Source organism: Coregonus lavaretus (assembly GCF_964263955.1).
Source record: "Coregonus lavaretus genome assembly, chromosome: 9".
Classification (NCBI taxonomy): domain Eukaryota; kingdom Metazoa; phylum Chordata; class Actinopteri; order Salmoniformes; family Salmonidae; genus Coregonus; species Coregonus lavaretus.
This window is the reverse complement of record NC_139996.1, coordinates 616,808-638,684: the sequence shown is the minus strand read 5'-3', so window position 1 is coordinate 638,684 and position 21,877 is coordinate 616,808. Positions and strand designations below refer to the sequence as shown.

At 43.1% G+C, this 21,877-nt stretch overlaps 1 protein-coding gene across 1 annotated transcript in view; it reads right to left on the bottom strand.

The window, feature by feature from the left end:
* The window catches only part of LOC311134804 (transient receptor potential cation channel subfamily M member 1-like), a gene marked incomplete at both ends in the record, with an annotated part of 142,202 nt that overhangs the window by 25,116 nt on the left and 95,209 nt on the right, over positions 1-21,877 (bottom strand). Inside the window, 2 exons of the mRNA XM_084168587.1 lie at positions 9,605-11,033; positions 11,262-11,394. Coding sequence (XP_084024713.1) covers positions 9,605-11,033; positions 11,262-11,394 — 1,562 coding nt within the window. The remainder of the gene's footprint in view (positions 1-9,604; positions 11,034-11,261; positions 11,395-21,877) is intronic.

Below are 21,877 nucleotides of genomic sequence, written 5' to 3'. Positions count from 1 at the left end.
GTATATTGTTGGAATAACTAGTTCAGTCTCTATGGTTGCAATAAATGTTTCAGTCTCTACGGTTGTAATAATAGTTCAGTCTCTATACTTGGAATAACTAGTTCAGTCTGTATAGCTGGAATAACTATCTCAGTCTCTATGTCTGGAATAATTAGTTAAATCTCTATGGTTGGAATAATCAGTTCAGTCTGTATGATTGGAGGAATAAGTTCCGTCTCTATAGTTGGAATAACTAGCTCAGTCTCTATAGTTGGAATAACTAGCTCAGTCTCTATAGTTGGAATAACTAGCTCAGTCTCTATAGTTGGAATAACTAGTTCCGTCTCTATAGTTGGAATAACTAGCTCAGTCTCTATAGTTGGAATAACTAGCTCAGTCTCTATAGTTGGAATAACTAGCTCAGTCTCTATAGTAGGTATAACTAGCTCAGTCTCTTTGGTTGCAGGAAGTAGTTCAGTCTATTTTTTTATTTTATTTTTATTTTACCTTTATTTAACTAGGCAAGTCAGTTAAGAACAAATTATTATTTCCAATGCCGGCCTACACCGGCCAAACCTGGACGACGCTGGGCCAATTGTGTGCCACCCTATGTTTGGAATAAGTAGTTCAGTCTCTATGGTTGGAAAAACTAGTTCGGTCTCTATGGGTGGTATAACTAGTTACATATCAATAGCTGGAATAACTAGTTCAGTGTCTATTGTTGAAATAATACTTTAGTCACTACAGATGGATTAATTAGTTAGGTCTCTATGGTTGGAATAACTAGTTCAGTCTCTATAGCTGGAATAACTAGTTTAGTGTGTATGGTTGGATTAACTAGTTCAGTTTGTATGGTTGGAGGAACTTGTTCAGTCACTATGGTTGGATTAACTAGTTCAGTCTCTATATTTGGAAATAACTAGTTCAGTCTCCATGGTTTTAATAACTAATTCATTCTCTGTGGTTGGAGGAACTAGTTCAGTCTCTATGGCTATAATATCTAGTTCAGGCTCTATGGTTTTAAAAAGGAGTTCAGTCTCTATAGCTGGAATAACTAGTTCAATGTGTATGGTTGGAATAACTAGTTAAGTCTCTACTGTTTAAATAACTAGTTTAGTCTATGGTTGGAATAAGTAGTTCAGTCTCTATGGTTGGAATAAGTAGTTTAGTCTCTATAGCTGGAGGAACTAGTTCAGTCTCTATAGCTGGAGGAACTAGTTCAGTATCTATAGCTGGAACAACTAGTTCAGTCTCTATAGCTGGAATAACTAGTTCAGTCTCTATAGCTGGAACAACTAGTTCAGTCTCTATAGCTGGAGTAACTAGTTCAGTCTCTATAGCTAGAACAACTAGTTCAGTCTCTATAGCTGGAGGAACTAGTTCAGTCTTTATAGCTGGAGGAACTAGTTCAGTCTCTATAGCTGGAGGAACTAGTTCAGTCTCTATAGCTGGAGGAACTAGTTCAGTCTCTATAGCTGGAGGAACTAGTTCAGTCTCTATAACTGGAGGAACTAGTTCAGTCTCTATAGCTGGAGGAACTAGTTCAGTCTCTATAGCTGGAATAACTAGTTCAGTCTCTATAGCTGGAAAACTAGTTCAGTCTCTATAGCTGGAAAACTAGTTCAGTCTCTATAGCTGGAAAACTAGTTCAGTCTCTATTAGTGGAAAACTATTTCAGTCTCTATAGCTGGAGGAACTAGTTCAGTCTCTATAGCTGGAGGAACTAGTTCAGTCTCTATAGCTGGAAGAACTAGTTCAGTCTCTATAGCTGGAGGAACTAGTTCAGTCTCTATAGCTGGAGGAACTAGTTCAGTCTCTATAGCTGGAGGAACTAGTACAGTCTCTATAGCTGGAGGAACTAGTTCAGTCTCTATAGCTGGAGGAACTAGTTCAGTCTCTATAGCTGGAGGAACTAGTACAGTCTCTATAGCTGGAGGAACTAGTTCAGTCTCTATAGCTGGAGGAACTAGTTCAGTCTCTATAGCTGGAGGAACTAGTTCAGTCTCTATAGCTGGAAAACTAGTTCAGTCTCTATAGCTGGAAAACTAGTTCAGTCTCTATAGCTGGAGGAACTAGTTCAGTCTCTATAGCTGGAGGAACTAGTTCAGACTATGTGATTGGTATAATTAGTTCAGTCTCTATAGCTGGAATAACTAGTTCAGTCTTTCTCGTTGGTTGGAATAACTAGTGCATTCTTTCTCGTTGGTTGGAATAACTAGTGCATTCTTTCTCGTTGGTTGGAATAACTATTTCAGTCTCTATTGTTGGAAGAACTAGTTCAGTCTCTATAGATGGAAAACTAGTTCAGTCTCTATAGCTGGAGGAACTAGTTCAGTCTCTATAGCTGGAGTAACTAGTTCAGTCTCTATTGAATGGAATTAATAGTTCAGTCTCTATTGTTGGAATAACTATATCAGTTCTATAGCTGGAATAACTAGTTCACTCTGTATGATTGGAGGAACTAGTTCAGTCTCCTTTGTTCAATGAACTAGTTCAGTCTCTATGGTTCGACAAAATAGTTCAGTATGTGTGTCAATTTTGTATGGTTGGAATAACTATTTAGGTCTCTTTGGCTGGATTAACTAGTTCAGATCCTATGGTTGGAATAACTTTCAGTCTCTTTGGTTGGAATAACTAGTTAATTCTCTATGATTGGAGGAACTAGTTCAGTCTCTATGGTTGGAATATCTAGCTCAGTCTCTGGTTGCAATAACTAGTTCAGTCTCTTTAACTGGAATAACTAGTTCAGTTTCTATGGTTGGAGGAACTAGTTCAGTCTCTATAGCTGGAGGAACTAGTTCAGTCTCTATAGCTGGATGAACTAGTTCAGTCTCTATAGCTGGAGGAACTAGTTCAGTCTCTATAGCTGGAGGAACTAGTTCAGTCTCTATAGCTGGAGGAACTAGTTCAGTCTCTATAGCTGGAGGAACTAGTTCAGTCTCTATAGCTGGAGGAACTAGTTCAGTCTCTATAGCTGGAGGAACTAGTTCAGTCTATTTAACTGGAATAACTAGTTCAGTTTCTATGGTTGGAGGAACTAGTTCAGTCTATATGGTTGGAAGAATTAGTTCAGTATAAGTTTGGAATAACTAAATCAGGCTCTATTGTTGGAATAACTAGATCAGTATGTATGGCTGGAATAACTAGATCAGTCTGTATGGCTGGACAAATGATTTCAGTCCATATGGTTGGAATAAGTAGTTAAAGTGCTATGGTTGGAAAAAAGTAATTCAGTCACTATAGCTGGAAAAACTAGTTCAGTCTCTATGGTTGCAATAATTAGTTCAGTCTCTTTAACTGGAATAACTAGTTCAGTCTCTATGGTTGGAATAACTAGTTCAGTCTCTTTGGTTGGAGGAACTAGTTCAGTCTATATGGTTGGAAGAAATAGTTCAGTCTATATGGTTGGAAGAAATAGTTCAGTCTATATGGTTGGAAGAAATAGTTCAGTCTATATGGTTGGAATAAATAGTTCAGTCTATATGATTGGAATAAATAGTTCAGTCTATATGGTTGGAAGAAATAGTTCAGTCTATATGGTTGGAAGAAATAGTTCAGTATAAGTTTGGAATAACTAAATCAGGCTCTATTGTTGGAATATGTAGTTCAGTCTATATAGCTGGAATAACTAGTTAAGTCTCCATGGATAAAATAAGTAGTTTAGTCTGTATAATGGAATAACTAGCTCAGACTCTATGGCTGGAATATTTAGTTCAGTCTAAAGCTGGAATAACTAATTCAGTTTCTTTGCTGTGAATGACTTGTTCAGTCTCTATTGTAGGATGAACTAATTATTTGTCTATTGTTGGAATAACTAGTTCAGTCTCTGTTTGGAATAACTAGTTCAATTGCTATGGATGGAATAAGTAGTTCAGTCACTATAGCTTGAAAAATAAGTTCAGTCTCTATGGTTGTAATAACTACTTCAGTCTCTGTTGTTTAAGGAACTAGTTCAGTGTATATTGTTGGAATAACTAGTTCAGTCTCTATGGTTGCAATAAATGTTTCAGTCTCTACGGTTGTAATAATAGTTCAGTCTCTATACTTGGAATAACTAGTTCAGTCTGTATAGCTGGAATAACTATCTCAGTCTCTATGTCTGGAATAATTAGTTAAATCTCTATGGTTGGAATAATCAGTTCAGTCTGTATGATTGGAGGAATAAGTTCCGTCTCTATAGTTGGAATAACTAGCTCAGTCTCTATAGTTGGAATAACTAGCTCAGTCTCTATAGTTGGAATAACTAGCTCAGTCTCTATAGTTGGAATAACTAGTTCCGTCTCTATAGTTGGAATAACTAGCTCAGTCTCTATAGTTGGAATAACTAGCTCAGTCTCTATAGTTGGAATAACTAGCTCAGTCTCTATAGTAGGTATAACTAGCTCAGTCTCTTTGGTTGCAGGAAGTAGTTCAGTCTATTTTTTTATTTTATTTTTATTTTACCTTTATTTAACTAGGCAAGTCAGTTAAGAACAAATTATTATTTCCAATGCCGGCCTACACCGGCCAAACCTGGACGACGCTGGGCCAATTGTGTGCCACCCTATGTTTGGAATAAGTAGTTCAGTCTCTATGGTTGGAAAAACTAGTTCGGTCTCTATGGGTGGTATAACTAGTTACATATCAATAGCTGGAATAACTAGTTCAGTGTCTATTGTTGAAATAATACTTTAGTCACTACAGATGGATTAATTAGTTAGGTCTCTATGGTTGGAATAACTAGTTCAGTCTCTATAGCTGGAATAACTAGTTTAGTGTGTATGGTTGGATTAACTAGTTCAGTTTGTATGGTTGGAGGAACTTGTTCAGTCACTATGGTTGGATTAACTAGTTCAGTCTCTATATTTGGAAATAACTAGTTCAGTCTCCATGGTTTTAATAACTAATTCATTCTCTGTGGTTGGAGGAACTAGTTCAGTCTCTATGGCTATAATATCTAGTTCAGGCTCTATGGTTTTAAAAAGGAGTTCAGTCTCTATAGCTGGAATAACTAGTTCAATGTGTATGGTTGGAATAACTAGTTAAGTCTCTACTGTTTAAATAACTAGTTTAGTCTATGGTTGGAATAAGTAGTTCAGTCTCTATGGTTGGAATAAGTAGTTTAGTCTCTATAGCTGGAGGAACTAGTTCAGTCTCTATAGCTGGAGGAACTAGTTCAGTATCTATAGCTGGAACAACTAGTTCAGTCTCTATAGCTGGAATAACTAGTTCAGTCTCTATAGCTGGAACAACTAGTTCAGTCTCTATAGCTGGAGTAACTAGTTCAGTCTCTATAGCTAGAACAACTAGTTCAGTCTCTATAGCTGGAGGAACTAGTTCAGTCTTTATAGCTGGAGGAACTAGTTCAGTCTCTATAGCTGGAGGAACTAGTTCAGTCTCTATAGCTGGAGGAACTAGTTCAGTCTCTATAGCTGGAGGAACTAGTTCAGTCTCTATAACTGGAGGAACTAGTTCAGTCTCTATAGCTGGAGGAACTAGTTCAGTCTCTATAGCTGGAATAACTAGTTCAGTCTCTATAGCTGGAAAACTAGTTCAGTCTCTATAGCTGGAGGAACTATTTCAGTCTCTATAGCTGGAGGAACTAGTTCAGTCTCTATAGCTGGAGGAACTAGTTCAGTCTCTATAGCTGGAAAACTAGTTCAGTCTCTATAGCTGGAGGAACTAGTTCAGTCTCTATAGCTGGAGGAACTAGTTCAGTCTCTATAGCTGGAGGAACTAGTTCAGACTATGTGATTGGTATAATTAGTTAAGTCTCTATAGCTGGAATAACTAGTTCAGTCTTTCTCGTTGGTTGGAATAACTAGTGCATTCTTTCTCGTTGGTTGGAATAACTAGTGCATTCTTTCTCGTTGGTTGGAATAACTATTTCAGTCTCTATTGTTGGAAGAACTAGTTCAGTCTCTATAGCTGGAAAACTAGTTCAGTCTCTATAGCTGGAGGAACTAGTTCAGTCTCTATAGCTGGAGGAACTAGTTCAGTCTCTATTGAATGGAATTAATAGTTCAGTCTCTATTGTTGGAATAACTATATCAGTTCTATAGCTGGAATAACTAGTTCACTCTGTATGATTGGAGGAACTAGTTCAGTCTCCTTTGTTCAATGAACTAGTTCAGTCTCTATGGTTCGACAAAATAGTTCAGTATGTGTGTCAATTTTGTATGGTTGGAATAACTATTTAGGTCTCTTTGGCTGGATTAACTAGTTCAGATCCTATGGTTGGAATAACTTTCAGTCTCTTTGGTTGGAATAACTAGTTAATTCTCTATGATTGGAGGAACTAGTTCAGTCTCTATGGTTGGAATATCTAGCTCAGTCTCTGGTTGCAATAACTAGTTCAGTCTCTTTAACTGGAATAACTAGTTCAGTTTCTATGGTTGGAGGAACTAGTTCAGTCTCTATAGCTGGAAGAACTAGTTCAGTCTCTATAGCTGGAGGAACTAGTTCAGTCTCTATAGCTGGAGGAACTAGTTCAGTCTCTATAGCTGGAGGAACTAGTTCAGTCTCTATAGCTGGAGTAACTAGTTCAGTCTCTATAGCTGGAGGAACTAGTTCAGTCTCTATAGCTGGAGGAACTAGTTCAGTCTCTATAGCTGGAGGAACTAGTTCAGTCTCTATAGCTGGAGGAACTAGTTCAGTCTCTATAGCTGGAGGAACTTGTTCAGTCTCTATAGCTGGAGGAACTAGTTCAGTCTCTATAGCTGGAGGAACTAGTTCAGTCTCTTTAACTGGAATAACTAGTTCAGTTTCTATGGTTGGAGGAACTAGTTCAGTCTATATGGTTGGAAGAATTGGTTCAGTATAAGTTTGGAATAACTAAATCAGGCTCTATTGTTGGAATAACTAGATCAGTATGTATGGCTGGAATAACTAGATCAGTCTGTATGGCTGGACAAATGATTTCAGTCCATATGGTTGGAATAAGTAGTTAAAGTGCTATGGTTGGAAAAGAGTAATTCAGTCACTATAGCTGGAAAAACTAGTTCAGTCTCTATGGTTGCAATAATTAGTTCAGTCTCTTTAACTGGAATAACTAGTTCAGTCTCTATGGTTGGAATAACTAGTTCAGTCTCTTTGGTTGGAGGAACTAGTTCAGTCTATATGGTTGGAAGAAATAGTTCAGTCTATATGGTTGGAAGAAATAGTTCAGTCTATATGGTTGGAAGAAATAGTTCAGTCTATATGGTTGGAAGAAATAGTTCAGTCTATATGGTTGGAAGAAATAGTTCAGTCTATATGGTTGGAAGAAATAGTTCAGTCTATATGGTTGGAAGAAATAGTTCAGTATAAGTTTGGAATAACTAAATCAGGCTCTATTGTTGGAATATGTAGTTCAGTCTATATAGCTGGAATAACTAGTTAAGTCTCCATGGATAAAATAAGTAGTTTAGTCTGTATAATGGAATAACTAGCTCAGACTCTATGGCTGGAATATTTAGTTCAGTCTAAAGCTGGAATAACTAATTCAGTTTCTTTGCTGTGAATGACTTGTTCAGTCTCTATTGTAGGATGAACTAATTATTTGTCTATTGTTGGAATAACTAGTTCAGTCTCTGTTTGGAATAACTAGTTCAATTGCTATGGATGGAATAAGTAGTTCAGTCACTATAGCTTGAAAAATAAGTTCAGTCTCTATGGTTGTAATAACTACTTCAGTCTCTGTTGTTTAAGGAACTAGTTCAGTGTATATTGTTGGAATAACTAGTTCAGTCTCTATGGTTGGAATAAATGTTTCAGTCTCTACGGTTGGAATAATAGTTCAGTCTCTATACTTGGAATAACTAGTTCAGTCTGTATAGCTGGAATAACTATCTCAGTCTCTATGTCTGGAATAATTAGTTAAATCTCTATGGTTGGAATAATCAGTTCAGTCTGTATGATTGGAGGAATAAGTTCCGTCTCTATAGTTGGAATAACTAGCTCAGTCTCTATAGTTGGAATAACTAGCTCAGTCTCTATAGTTGGAATAACTAGCTCAGTCTCTATAGTTGGAATAACTAGTTCCGTCTCTATAGTTGGAATAACTAGCTCAGTCTCTATAGTTGGAATAACTAGCTCAGTCTCTATAGTTGGAATAACTAGCTCAGTCTCTATAGTTGGAATAACTAGCTCAGTCTCTATAGTAGGTATAACTAGCTCAGTCTCTTTGGTTGCAGGAAGTAGTTCAGTCTATTTTTTTATTTTATTTTTATTTTACCTTTATTTAACTAGGCAAGTCAGTTAAGAACAAATTATTACTTCCAATGCCGGCCTACACCGGCCAAACCTGGACGACGCTGGGCCAATTGTGTGCCACCCTATGTTTGGAATAAGTAGTTCAGTCTCTATGGTTGGAAAAACTAGTTCGGTCTCTATGGGTGGTATAACTAGTTACATATCAATAGCTGGAATAACTAGTTCAGTGTCTATTGTTGAAATAATACTTTAGTCACTACAGATGGATTAATTAGTTAGGTCTCTATGGTTGGAATAACTAGTTCAGTCTCTATAGCTGGAATAACTAGTTTAGTGTGTATGGTTGGATTAACTAGTTCAGTTTGTATGGTTGGAGGAACTTGTTCAGTCACTATGGTTGGATTAACTAGTTCAGTCTCTATATTTGGAAATAACTAGTTCAGTCTCCATGGTTTTAATAACTAATTCATTCTCTGTGGTTGGAGGAACTAGTTCAGTCTCTATGGCTATAATATCTAGTTCAGGCTCTATGGTTTTAAAAAGGAGTTCAGTCTCTATAGCTGGAATAACTAGTTCAATGTGTATGGTTGGAATAACTAGTTAAGTCTCTACTGTTTAAATAACTAGTTTAGTCTATGGTTGGAATAAGTAGTTCAGTCTCTATGGTTGGAATAAGTAGTTTAGTCTCTATAGCTGGAGGAACTAGTTCAGTCTCTATAGCTGGAGGAACTAGTTCAGTATCTATAGCTGGAACAACTAGTTCAGTCTCTATAGCTGGAATAACTAGTTCAGTCTCTATAGCTGGAACAACTAGTTCAGTCTCTATAGCTGGAGTAACTAGTTCAGTCTCTATAGCTAGAACAACTAGTTCAGTCTCTATAGCTGGAGGAACTAGTTCAGTCTTTATAGCTGGAGGAACTAGTTCAGTCTCTATAGCTGGAGGAACTAGTTCAGTCTCTATAGCTGGAGGAACTAGTTCAGTCTCTATAGCTGGAGGAACTAGTTCAGTCTCTATAACTGGAGGAACTAGTTCAGTCTCTATAGCTGGAGGAACTAGTTCAGTCTCTATAGCTGGAGGAACTAGTTCAGTCTCTATAGCTGGAGGAACTAGTTCAGTCTCTATAGCTGGAGGAACTAGTTCAGTCTCTATAGCTGGAGGAACTAGTTCAGTATCTATAGCTGGAACAACTAGTTCAGTCTCTATACCTGGAATAACTAGTTCAGTCTCTATAGCTGGAGGAACTAGTTCAGTCTCTATAGCTGGAACAACTAGTTCAGTCTCTATAGCTGGAGTAACTAGTTCAGTCTCTATAGCTAGAACAACTAGTTCAGTCTCTATAGCTGGAGGAACTAGTTCAGTCTCTATGGTTGGAGGTAACAGGTGTGTTTCTATGGTTGGAAGAACCAGGTATGTTTCTATAGTTGGAGGACACAGTGGAAGAACTCGTGGAACTTTCTCAGTCTTCTGAGGATCCAACTCAGTCAGAGGAGGGGTTGGGGACAACTTCATGTCTGGAGGAACTAGCAAAGCCTCTGGTATAACCAGCAAAGCCTCTTGTGGAACCATGTCAGAAGGTGGTTTAAGCAGTTCAGTCTCTTCGGCTGGTGGAATCAGAGGAACCATGTCAGACTCCTGTTGTTCAGACCCAGGTTCAGAGACACTCTCCGTGTCAGGTAGCAGCTGGCCACGAGGCTGTTGTCCGATGTGGCTGTGGTGGACCTTGTACTCCCAGCAGGCTGCCAACTGGCCTGGAGCATTGGCCACCTGGTCCATCACAGATCTGTAGTCTGCAGTCCGGAGGGCCTTGCTGTCATCCTCTGCTGTTGTTGGTGAGATGGTGCTTTTAGCCCTGGTCCTAGCGGATCGAGGGATAACCAGAGATTTGGTGTGGTAGCATGGTATAGCATGGATTAACTTCTCCAATGGGGAGGACATGGTAGCCACCAGCTTGGGCTTCTCTCTTGGGAGACCATCTTTAGCTAATGCAGTATCCAGCAGATCTCTAGTGTCTGGGGCTTCCTGTTTAGTATTGAAGTCTGCAACCCAGAGGGCCTCGCAATTGGCAGCAGCTTGGTCGTAGAGAATAGTGCTCTTAGCCCTGGCCCTAGAGGTAGTGCAGTTATCTACAAGGTCGCTGGGATAGCATTTAACAGATTTAGACTTCTCCAGTTTGGTCTTCTCTCTTGGTAGACCTGCTTTAGCTAATGCAGCATCCAGTGGATCTGTAGGGTCTGGTACTTTGTCTTTAGGTATGTCAGTCACAGTCTCGCCTCCACCTGTCTCCCCTTCAGCCCTTTGTTCACATGGGGAGATCAGGATGTCCACACAGGAGCTGGGCCGTGTCCTGTCTGCTCTGTCCATGTCTAACGGCAGGCCGTAGTCCTTGGCGGCCCTGGCTTGTAGGTTGCCATGTCGCTCCCGGCCTACAGTCAGGGTAGATGCGCTAGATGCTTTCTGTAGACTGCCCTGTCGCTCCGGACCTACAGACAGGTTGGATGTGCTGCTTACACCGCCCTTTCTTTCAGACCCTAAACAAGACTGTACGCTGCCCTGCCTCTCAGGGCCAAGCGGAGCTTTTCTCTCCGTCTCCCTTTGAGACTGCTCGTCCACGTCCATCTGGAAGCGGTACATGCTGTAGCCGTCAACGCTGTTGATGGAGCTGGCTCGGAGCAGGGAGGACGGGTCGCAGTGGGACGAGTGTGTGGAGTGGGAGCGTTTCAGCTCTGACTGGTCGACCCCAGCCAGCTTCTCTAGGGCGTTCACCATGCGGCTGTGGATGTCTTCCAGCTGAGCCAGGCGAAGGTCCACCGTCTGCAGGGACGCCTTCATGGTGTTCTCCCTCTCATTCACCTCCTCCAGACGCATGGACATGTTCTCCACCCTGGGGGGAGGAAGGAGAGACAGAAGGTTCATATTAGACAAGCTCCTAGAACAACAACATCAGTAGCTTCAGGAACTGATACTTCACACTTATAAAATACCAGATTCGACAACACTTTTGGTCATGGTCATTTTAATTTAATGAACCATCTGTGCCATCTTCAGCAGACGTTGTAATTGGGTGGAAGTGTTTTGCAGTGAGCATTGTGATTGGGTGGGATTGTCTTACCGTTCTGATGTGACCTTGATCCTCTGGTCGCTGGATGAATGGTGCTCGTCCTCCTTCTCTCTGAAATACTCCTCCACACACTGCTCCTCAAACTCAAATAGAGCCTTCAGCTCCTCAGGGTTCAGCCGTAGCACTGAAGGGAGACAGCAGGATATCTCTATCAGGTACGTTTCTAAAAACTAACATGGAGACAGGACATCTATGCTCTAGTCAGTGGAAGTGGAGTGCTTGTACAGACAACTGACTGTTAATATCCCTCTGGAGTCTATGCCGGGGGAGGGGGGGGGGGGGGGGGGATTGTTTTAAGATGGTCATACCGAGGATTATTTAGCTATTTGATTTGGAATTTTAAGACCCCTTAAGTTAGCCAAATAATATGTAAAAAAATTATTGGATGAAACATTGAATTTGGCATTACTGCTATTAGCCCATACAAACACATTGAATAACAGATTCACTACATGGAACAACAGATAATCCCCCAAAAAAGCTTAAGGAAGTTTGTTCTGAAGTGTCTTTCCTGTACCTGAGAGATACAGTGAGGGAAAAAGAAAAGTGATCTCCTGCTGATTTTGTACGTTTGCCCACTGACAAAGACATGATGTCAGTGGTGATGTGGATGCGGTTGAGGAGTCAGACGCAGGACGCATAGGCTGAGTCAAACAAGACTTTACTAACTGTAAAAACAATACAAAATAAAGGACCTCAAAACAAGGAGGCGAGCGACAACGCAACACAGTGCGTCACAATAAACTAAGTCCAGAGTACAGCACAGGGGACACCAACGGACAGGCGGACAATAACACACAAACTAACGAAAACAACACAGGAAACTTATAGGGCACATAATCAGACCCAAACAGACACAGGTGTAACAGACAGACCCAACCAAACGAACATCGAAACATTCAACGGTGGCAGCTAGTACTCCGGGGACGACGAACGCTGAAGCCTGCCCGAGCAAGGAGGAGGAGCAGTCTCGGCAGAATTCGTGACACATGATCAGTCTATAATTTTAATGGTAGGTTTATTTGAACAGTGAGAGACAGAATAACAACAAAAAAATCCAGAAAAACGCTTGTCAAAAATGTTATAAATTGATTTACATTTTAATGAGGGAAATAAGTATTTGACCCCTCTGCAAAACATGATTTAGTACTTGGTGGCAAAACCCTTGTTGGCAATCACAGAGGTCAGACGTTTCTTGTAGTTGGCCACCAGGTTTGCACACATCTCAGGAGGGATTTTGTTCCACTCCTCTTTGCAGATCTTCTCCAAGTCATTAAGGTTTCGAGGCTGACGTTTGGCAACTCGAACCTTCAGCTCCCTCCACAGATTTTCTATGGGATTAAGGTCTGGAGACTGGCTAGGCCACTCCAGGACCTTAATGTGCTTCTTCTTGAGCCACTCCTTTGTTGCCTTGGCCGTGTGTTTTGGGACATTGTCATGCTGGAATAATAATAATAATAATAATAATATGCCATTTAGCAGACGCTTTTATCCAAAGCAACTTACAGTCATGCGTGCATAATTTTTTTTCTTGTGTATGGGTGGTCCCGGGGATCAAACCCACTACCCTTGTGTTACAAGCGCTGTGCTCTACCAGCTGAGCTACAGATTTGGAATTTTACAGAATAACCATCCACGACCCATTTTCAATGCCCTGGCTGAGGAACATGGCCCCGTCCATTGTCCCTTTGATGCGGTGAAGTTGTCCTGTCCCCTTAGCAGAAAAACACCCCCAAAGCATAATGTTTCCACCAACATGTTTGACGGTGGGGATGGTGTTCTTGGGGTCATAGGCAGCATTCCTCCTCCTCCAAACACAGCGAGTTGAGTTGATGCCAAAGAGCTCGATTTTGGTCTCATCTGACCACAACACTTTCACCCAGTTCTCCTCTGTATCATTCAGATGTTCATTGGCAAACTTCAGACGGCCCTGTATATGTGCTTTCTTGAGCAGGGGGACCTTGCGGGCGCTGCAGGATTTCAGTCCTTCACGTCGTAGTGTGTTACCTATTGTTTTCTTGGTGACTATGGTCCCAGCTGCCTTGAGATCATTGACAAGATCCTCCCATGTAGTTCTGGGCTGATTCCTCACCGTTCTCATGATCATTGCAACTCCACGAGGTGAGATCTTGCATGGAGCCCCAGGCCGAGGGAGATTGACAGTTCGTTTGTGTTTCTTCCATTTGCGAATAATCGCACCAACTGTTGTCACCTTCTCACCAAGCTGCTTGCCGATGGTCTTGTAGCCCATTCCAGCCTTGTGTAGGTCTACAATCTTGTCCCTGACATCCTTGGAGAGCTCTTTGGTCTTGGCCATGGTGGAGAGTTTGGAATCTGATTGATTGATTGCTTCTGTGGACAGGTGTCTTTTATACAGGTAACAAGCTGAGATTAGGAGCACTCCCTTTAAGAGTGTGCTCCTAATCTCAGCTCGTTACCTGTATAAAAGACACCTGGGAGCCAGAAATCTTTCTGATTGAGAGGGGGTCAAATACTTATTTCCCTCATTAAAATGCAAATCAATTTATAACATTTTTGACATGCGTTTTTCTGGATTTTTTTGTTGTTATTCTGTCTCTCACTGTTCAAATAAACCTACCATTATTAAAAATATAGACTGATCATTTCTTTGTCAGTGGGCAAACGTACAAAATCAGCAGGGGATCAAATACTTTTTTCCCTCACTGTATAAGAAAGATCAGGAAACTATTTCAATATTTTTGTATTTATCCCCTTATTTTAGGCACTAAACTACACTATATACTGTATACAAAAGTATGTGGACACCCCTTCAAATTAGTGGATTCGGCTATTTCAGCCACACCCATTGCTGACAGGTTTATAAAATCGAGTACACAGCCATGCAATCTCCATAGTGAAACATTGGCAGTAGAATGGCCATACTGAAGAGCTCAGTGACTTTCAACGTGGCACCGTCATAGGAATCCACCTTTCCAACAATTCAGTTCGTCAAATTTCTGCCCTGCTAGAGCTGCCCTGGTCAACTGTAAGTGCTGTTATTGTGAATTGGAAACGTCTAGGATCAACAACGGCTCAGCCGCAAAGTGGTAGGCCACACAAGCTCACAGAACGGGACGTAGCGCGTAAACATCTCCTCGGTTGCAACATTCACCACCGAGTTCCAAACTGCTTCTGGAAGCAACCTCAGCACAAGAACTGTTAGTCCGGAGCTTCATGAAATGGGTTTCCATGTCCGAGCAGCCGCACACAAGCCTAAGATCACCATACGCAATGCCAAGCGTTGGCTGGAGTGGTGTAAAGCTCACCACCATTGGACTCTGTTCTCTGGAGTGATGAATCACGCTTCACTATCTGGCAGTCCGACAGACAAATCTGGGTTTGGCGGATGCCAGGAGAGCTCTACCTACCCCAATGCATAGTGCCAACTGTAAAGTTTGGCGGAGGAGGAATAATGGTCTGGGGCTGTTTTTCATGGTTTGGGCTAGGCCCCTTAGTTCCAGTGAAGGGACATTTTAACGCTACAGCAAACAATGACATTCTAGAGGATTCTGTATTCCAACTTTGGCAGCAGTTTGGGGAAGGACCTTTCCTGTTTCAGCATGACAGTGCCCCAGTGCACAAAGCGAGGTCCATACAGAAATGGTTTGTCGAGATCGGTGTGGAAGAACTTGACTGACCTGCACAGAGCCCTGACCTCAACACCATCGAACGCCTTTGGGATGAATTGGAACGCCGACTGCGGGCCTAATCTTCCAACATCAATACCCGACCTAACTAATGTGTCTGAATGGAAGCAAGTCCCCTCAGCAATGTTCCAACATCTAGTGGAAGCCTTACCAGAAGATTGGAGGCTGTTATAGCAGCAAAGGGGGGACCAACTCCATATTAATGCCCATGATTTTGGAATGACATGATTGACGAGCAGGTGTCCACGGTTAGCTACCCTTCTATCCAAACTCCTCCTGCACCACAGCAACGATACGTCATGAAACCGGTTGTCCACCCTTCTATCCAAACTCCTCCTGCACCTCAGCCACCATAAGTCATGAAACCGGTTGGCCACCCTTATATCCTTCTGTTTGGTGACGTTGCTTTAGTGACTTCTCATCCAGTTGTTCTAGCTAAGTTTTGTTTTGTTCATTTACCTCACAAAGTCCTCTGGTCGTTATAGTTTAGTTTAATAACTCTACTAAGTCCTCTGGCTTCTCTTCCAGTTGTTCTAGCTTAGTTTAATTCAGTTTAACTCACTGAGTCCTCTGTCTTTCTCTTCCAATCGTTATAGTTTAGTTTAGTCTAGTTGAAAAAGAACGCCACCTGGTGGTCGGTGAACTTTGATAAGTGCCGGTCAGAGGGACAATGACGCAGCAGGAGACTCACATTGCTAATGTTTTGCCACAAGCAAACACACGGCATTGAATTGAACTAGGTTTGATAATGGTGGCAAGGATAGTGATAGATAGATTTCTTTGGATAAGAAACAGAAAGAAACACAGGATGTAATTAGTTATTACTATACAATGGCAATGTGTGCTACTATGCTAATGTATTAGCAGTGATGTACATAAGGTGCTAGCAGGAGCAGTGTAATGGAACATTGCAGCAATGGTAAATGGCTAATAAGCTAATTAGCATAGTATAATTGTGGATAAAGATAGCTTCATTAGCAATGAAATTAGCAGTGCAATATTAGCAGTAACCAGTAGATACAGTTGAAGTCGGAAGTTTACATACACTTAGGTTGGAGACGTTAAAACTCGTTTTTCAACCACTCCACAAAATTCTTGTTAACAAACTATAGTTTTGTCAAGTCGGTTAGGACATCTACTTTGTGCATGACACAAGTAATTTTTCCAACAATTGTTTACAGACAGATTATTTCACTTATAATTCACTGTATCACAATTCCAGTGGGGTCAGAAGTTTACAAACACTAAGTTGACTGTGCCTTTAAACAGCTTGGAAAATTCCAGAAAATGATGTCATGGCTTTAGAAGCTTCTGATATACTAATTGACATAATTTGAGTCAATTGGAGGTGTACCTATGGATGTATTTCAAGGCCTACCTTCAAACTCAGTGCCTCTTTGCTTGACATAATGGGAAAATGAAAAGAAATCATCCAAGACCTCAGAATTAAAATTGTAGACCTCCACAAGTCTGGTTCATCCTTGGGAGCAATTTCCAAATGCCTGAAGGTGCCACGTTCATCTGTACAAACAATAGTACGCAAGTATAAACACCATCGGACCACGCAGCCGTCATACCGCTCAGGAAGGAGAAGCGTTCTGTCTCCTAGAGATAAACGTACTTTGGTGCGAAAAGTGCAAATCAATCCCAGAACAACAGCAAAGGACCTTGTGAAGATGCTGGAGGAAAAAGGTACAAAAGTATCTATATCCACAGTAAAACGAGTCCTATATCGACATAACCTGAAAGGCCGCTCAGCAAGGAAGAAGCCACTGCTGCAAAACATAATAAAGCCAGACTACGGTTTGCAACTGCACATGGGAACAAAGATCGTACTTTTTGGAGAAATGTCCTCTGGTCTGATGAAACAAAAATAGAACTGTTTGGCCATAATGACCATCGTTACGTTTGGAGGAAAAGGGTTGTCGCTTGCAAGCCGAAGAACACCATCCCAACCGAGAAGCACGGGGTGTCAGCATCATGCTGTTGGGGTGCTTTGCTGCAGGAGGGGCTGGTGCACTTCACAAAATAGATGGCATCATGAGGAAGGAAAATTATGTGGATATATTGAAGCAACATCTCAAGACATCAGTCAGGAAGTTAAAGCTTGGTTGCAAATGGGTCTTCCAAATGGACAATGACCCCAAGTATACTTCCAAAGTTGTGCCAAAATGGCCATCCCGTAGTGCCAGAAGATGTGAGTAAACAGGGCTTCTGCAGTTTGCAGGGCCGTGGGGAGACCGGGCAGAGGAAGGAGGCGGCAGGCTTTAAAGAAGCGGTCCACAACAACCAGGATGGTGGTGTTACCTTGAGAGAGGGGAAGGTCAGTTAGGAAAGTGGGACCATGGCCGTTGTGGAACTGTGGGCTGTAACTTATCCGCTGGGAGGTGCCTAGGTGCCTTACTCTGTGCGCACACCGAGCAGGAGGAGACATACACCCTCACGTCCTTAGCCAAGGTAGGCCACCAGTACTTCCCAGTCAGGCAGCGCACTGTACGGCCGATGCCTGGGTGACCAGAGGAGGAGGACGTGTGTGCCCAAAAGATAAGACAATCACGGACACTAGACGGATCACACCCAAGCCCAGCGGGGCACTGAGGTGGAGATGGCTCTATGCGTAACGCCCGCTCTATGTCCGCGTCCACCGCCCACACCACCGGCGCCACAATGCAGGAGGCCCGGAGTATGGGGGAGTTGTCAATGGGCCTCTCCTTTGGGTCGTACAGCCGTGACAGTACATCTGCCTTCACCTTCTTCGTGCCTGGTATGTAGGACAACGTGAAATCAAACCAGTTGACGAACAAGGCCCACCTGGCCTGGCGAGGGTTCAGCCTCCTCCCTGCCCGGATGTACTCGAGCCAGTGCCTCCACGCTGTCAGGGCTCTGACAACAGCCAACAGCTACCGATCACCAACGTCATAGTTCTGCTCCGCCGGGCTGAGCTTCTTAGAGAAGAAGTCACAGGGGCGGAGCTTTGTTGGCATGCCCGAGTGTTGGGATAGGACAGTGCCTACCCCTACCTCGGACGCATCCACCTCCACTATGAACAGCAATGATGGATCGGGATGGGCCAGTACCGGGGCTGAGGTGAACAGACCCCTCAGGTTACTGAAAGTCCTGTCAGCCTCAGCAGACCAGCGGAGCCAGGATGACCCACCCTTCAACAGAGAGGTGATGGGAGCTGCGACCTTGCCAAAGCCCCGGATAAACCTTTGATAGTAATTGGCAAAGCCAATGAAGCGCTGCACCTCCTTTACCGTGGTTGGAGTCGGCCAATTATGCACGGCTGAAATGCGGTCTCCCTCCATCTCCACACCTGAGGTGGTGATGTGGTATCCGAGGAGGAGACGGATTGTTGGAAGAACAGACAGTTTTCTGCCTTGGCATACAGGCTATGCTCCAACAGTCGGCTCAGCACTCTGCGAACCAGGGACACATGCTTGGCATGCGTAGCGGAATACATGAGGATGTCATCGATGTTGACCACCACACCGCGACCAAGCATGTCCCGAAACACCTCGTTCACAAAGGACTGGAAGACTGATGGAGCATTCATCAACCCGTAGGGCATCACCAGGTATTCATAATGCCCCGTGGTTGTGCTGAATGGTGTCTTCTACACGTCCCCTTCCCGGACACACACCAGGTTGTCCACACTCCTGAGATCTAATTTCGTGAAGAAGCGTGCCCCATGCATTGATTTGATCACAGAGGAAATTAGTGGTCGAGGATAACTATAGCGAACGGTAGTTTTAGTGCACAGTAATCAATGCAAGGGCGCAGACCCCCGACTTTCTTCTTCACTAAAAAGAAAGTTGAGGAGGCGGGTGAAGTGGAGGGACGTACGAACCCCTGATGCAGGGACTCTGAGACGTATGTTTCCATAGCCTCCGTTTCGGCCTGCGACAGGGGATATACATGACTCCTGGGAGACACAGCGTCTAACCGGAGGTTTATCGCGCAATCCCCCGCCCGATGGGGCGGTAATTTCGTCGCCTGCGTTTTGGAAAAAGCATGCGCCAAATCGAGGTATTCGGAGGGAATGACACGGTGGAGGTATTGTCTGGACTTTCCACCGTGGTCGCACCAACGGAAACAGCTAGACACCTACCCTGACACTCTCGCGACCACCCCATGAGAACCCCCTGTGGCCATGAAAAGGTGGGGTTGTGTAGTGCTAGCCAGAACCAGAAGAACTCTGATGACATTGTGCAGCAGAATGTCCTCTCTTGCCACAAGAGTGACACTGCATCTGTCGTCCTCCATTCTCCCGGAACGCTGCACCCAGATCCATCAGAACGTGATCCAGGTTGAAGGGGGGTGAAACGGGCAGGCCCCTTCCAGGACGTCCTCTCGAAACCAGCAGTTTGTCCAACCGGATGGCCATGTCCACCAGTTGGTTGAAGGTCAACGTAGCAGGCTAGCTCCCTTCAGATATCCTCACACAGGCTGCATCGGAAGTGGTCGAAGAGGGCCCGCTCATTCTACCCGGACCTAGCCGCCAGAGTTCTAAACTCCAGGGCAAATTATTGCGCGGTCCTCGTCCCCTGCCTCAGATGGACCAGACACTCGCCCGCCTCTCTTCCTTGGGGGGATGATCGAAGACTGCCCGGAAAAGGCGAGCGAACTTTCCGTAGTTGTCCAACGCGTCTCCTCCTTCAATCCAGACCGCGATGGCCCACTCCAGGGCTTTCCCCGAGAGGCAGGAGACGAGGGCGGACACCTTCTCCCGATCCAATGGAGCAGGGCTGATGATGTGGAAATAGAGGTCCAACTGCAGGAGGAAACCCTAGCAGCGGTCCGCTGTCCTGTCATATTCCCTCGGTCGAGACAGGTGAATACCTCTGGGTGCTGGTGCCTGGGTGGCTGGATCCGGTCTCTCAGCTGGTTCCGCAGGGTCAGGTCCTCTCCTCTCCAGGCGCTGGACGACCTGGAGAACCCGATCCATCGCTTCGCCCAAGCTGGCTAGCATGTTGTAATGCTCCTGGACCCGCTCTAAGACTCCAGCCATACTCCCTGCTCCTGCTGACTCCAGCCATACTCCCCGCTCCTGCTGACTCCATGCTGTTGGGTGTGTGATTCTGTAGCGGGTGATTTGGATGAAGTCAGGTGCAGGAGGTGTAGATCACAGAATAATGGTTTATTTGGCCAATACAGTGGTCTGCAGCAATGCATAAAACAACTACAGTGCGACTTAACGGCACACTGGGAAAAACAAAACACGGGTGAATATCCCGGCGATAAAGTACATAATGCTCCACCGAGCTATCGACACCTCCACATGGAAACAATCACACACAAAGACATAAGGGGCAGAGGGAATACTTATACAGGGACTGATGAAGGGATATGAACCAGGTGTGTGTATAAACAAGACAAAACAAATGGAATGATGAGAGAGGAGCGGCAGTGGATAGAAGTCGTGACACTGTGATGGCACTGAGGTGAACTTTTGCAGATGCAACACTATCTGTGCAGCAAACACTGGGCAAGCCAGAAGCTTCAAAGAATGAAACTATTTCATGGCAGTCTGACAAACCTCTAAAGTTGATTTCCAAACTGTATCAGGGGTTGATAGAGGCTTTTCCCAATGACACAAAACATGTAAAACTAAAATGTGAGGAAGACCTGGGAGACGCTACTGAGGATGATGAATGGATGCAGATATGTTTGAATGCCCAGTCATGTTCATAGAATCTCAGACATAAATTACTGCAGTTTAAGACCATCCATAGAATGAACTATATGCCAGTGAAACTGAATATCAGAAATGTAATTCCTCTGCTGGAGGTGTAATACATATAAGGGAACATCTTTCAATATGTGATGGTCTTGTGAAGGCTGGCTGAATTCTGGAAAATAGTATATTCTTTTATCTCAGCATGTCTAGAGATTCTCCCTGTTTTTGTTTGCTTGGAAATGTTGATACTGGAGATCGTTATCAGAAGAAACTGTGTAACCTAGCATTTATAGCGGCTAAGAAATGCATTGCCATTAATTGGAAGTTTGGTTCTCCTCCCTCAATGTCCCAATGGATGGCAGAAATGTCAAGTTATGTATCACTAGATTTGATTTATTACAAGATTAAGGGTATACTGGGCAACTTTCATAAGGTCTGGATGCCTTATATGGAATACAGTACGACTAAAGGAGTCTGTACTGAAAACAGGCCCACCTCAGGGGAGATACCTATTTAGACAATCCCTAGCTGCGGGGCTGATCAGTCCTGGCCCTGGGGGTCTGCCGTCCTGTGGGTTGTTACTCTGGCCTTGGCCTAACACACCTGAAACCAATAATGAATGTTTCACTAAGATCCTAAAGCTGAGTGGGGTGTGTTGGGTTGTGATGGACCCCTAGGGGCAGGACGGGGCGACCCAGATATATTGTGTGCAAGTAGAAAGAGCTCTACAGTACTATTAGGACTATGATATAGGGAGGTTAGCATTTTTTGGGGGGTACGATATACGTGCGTCTATACATTTCTCATTCATCATTATTCACAATTCATTCAGGATTATCCATAATCATGGTAGCATCCAAATTCATGTAGAAGTGTTTAGAAACATATTCAGGGCTTAAAATATGTTTGGGGTCCACCAGTCACTCAGATTTTTTACCAGCCCAAACAAGTTTTCCCCGGTAAAATTATAACAACAAAACACAGAAAAATAGATGAGCATGCTTTGTAATGTTTCAAAAACAATAAATGTATTACTAGTGAGAAGTAATGTGATTGTTTAAAACCAAAATATCACAGATGAGACAAAAATGTTCACCTGCCCCTTTAAGGGTGGGAGGTTACTTGAAACTCAAACATTGAAAAACAACCTAGCTTGTGAACAAAACAATGTAAATAGCCAAGAAACACAAAGACAAAGTCTCATTTCAAATAAATTAGACCAACTTTTATGCCTGTGCGCAGCGCTTCTGAAAATGTGG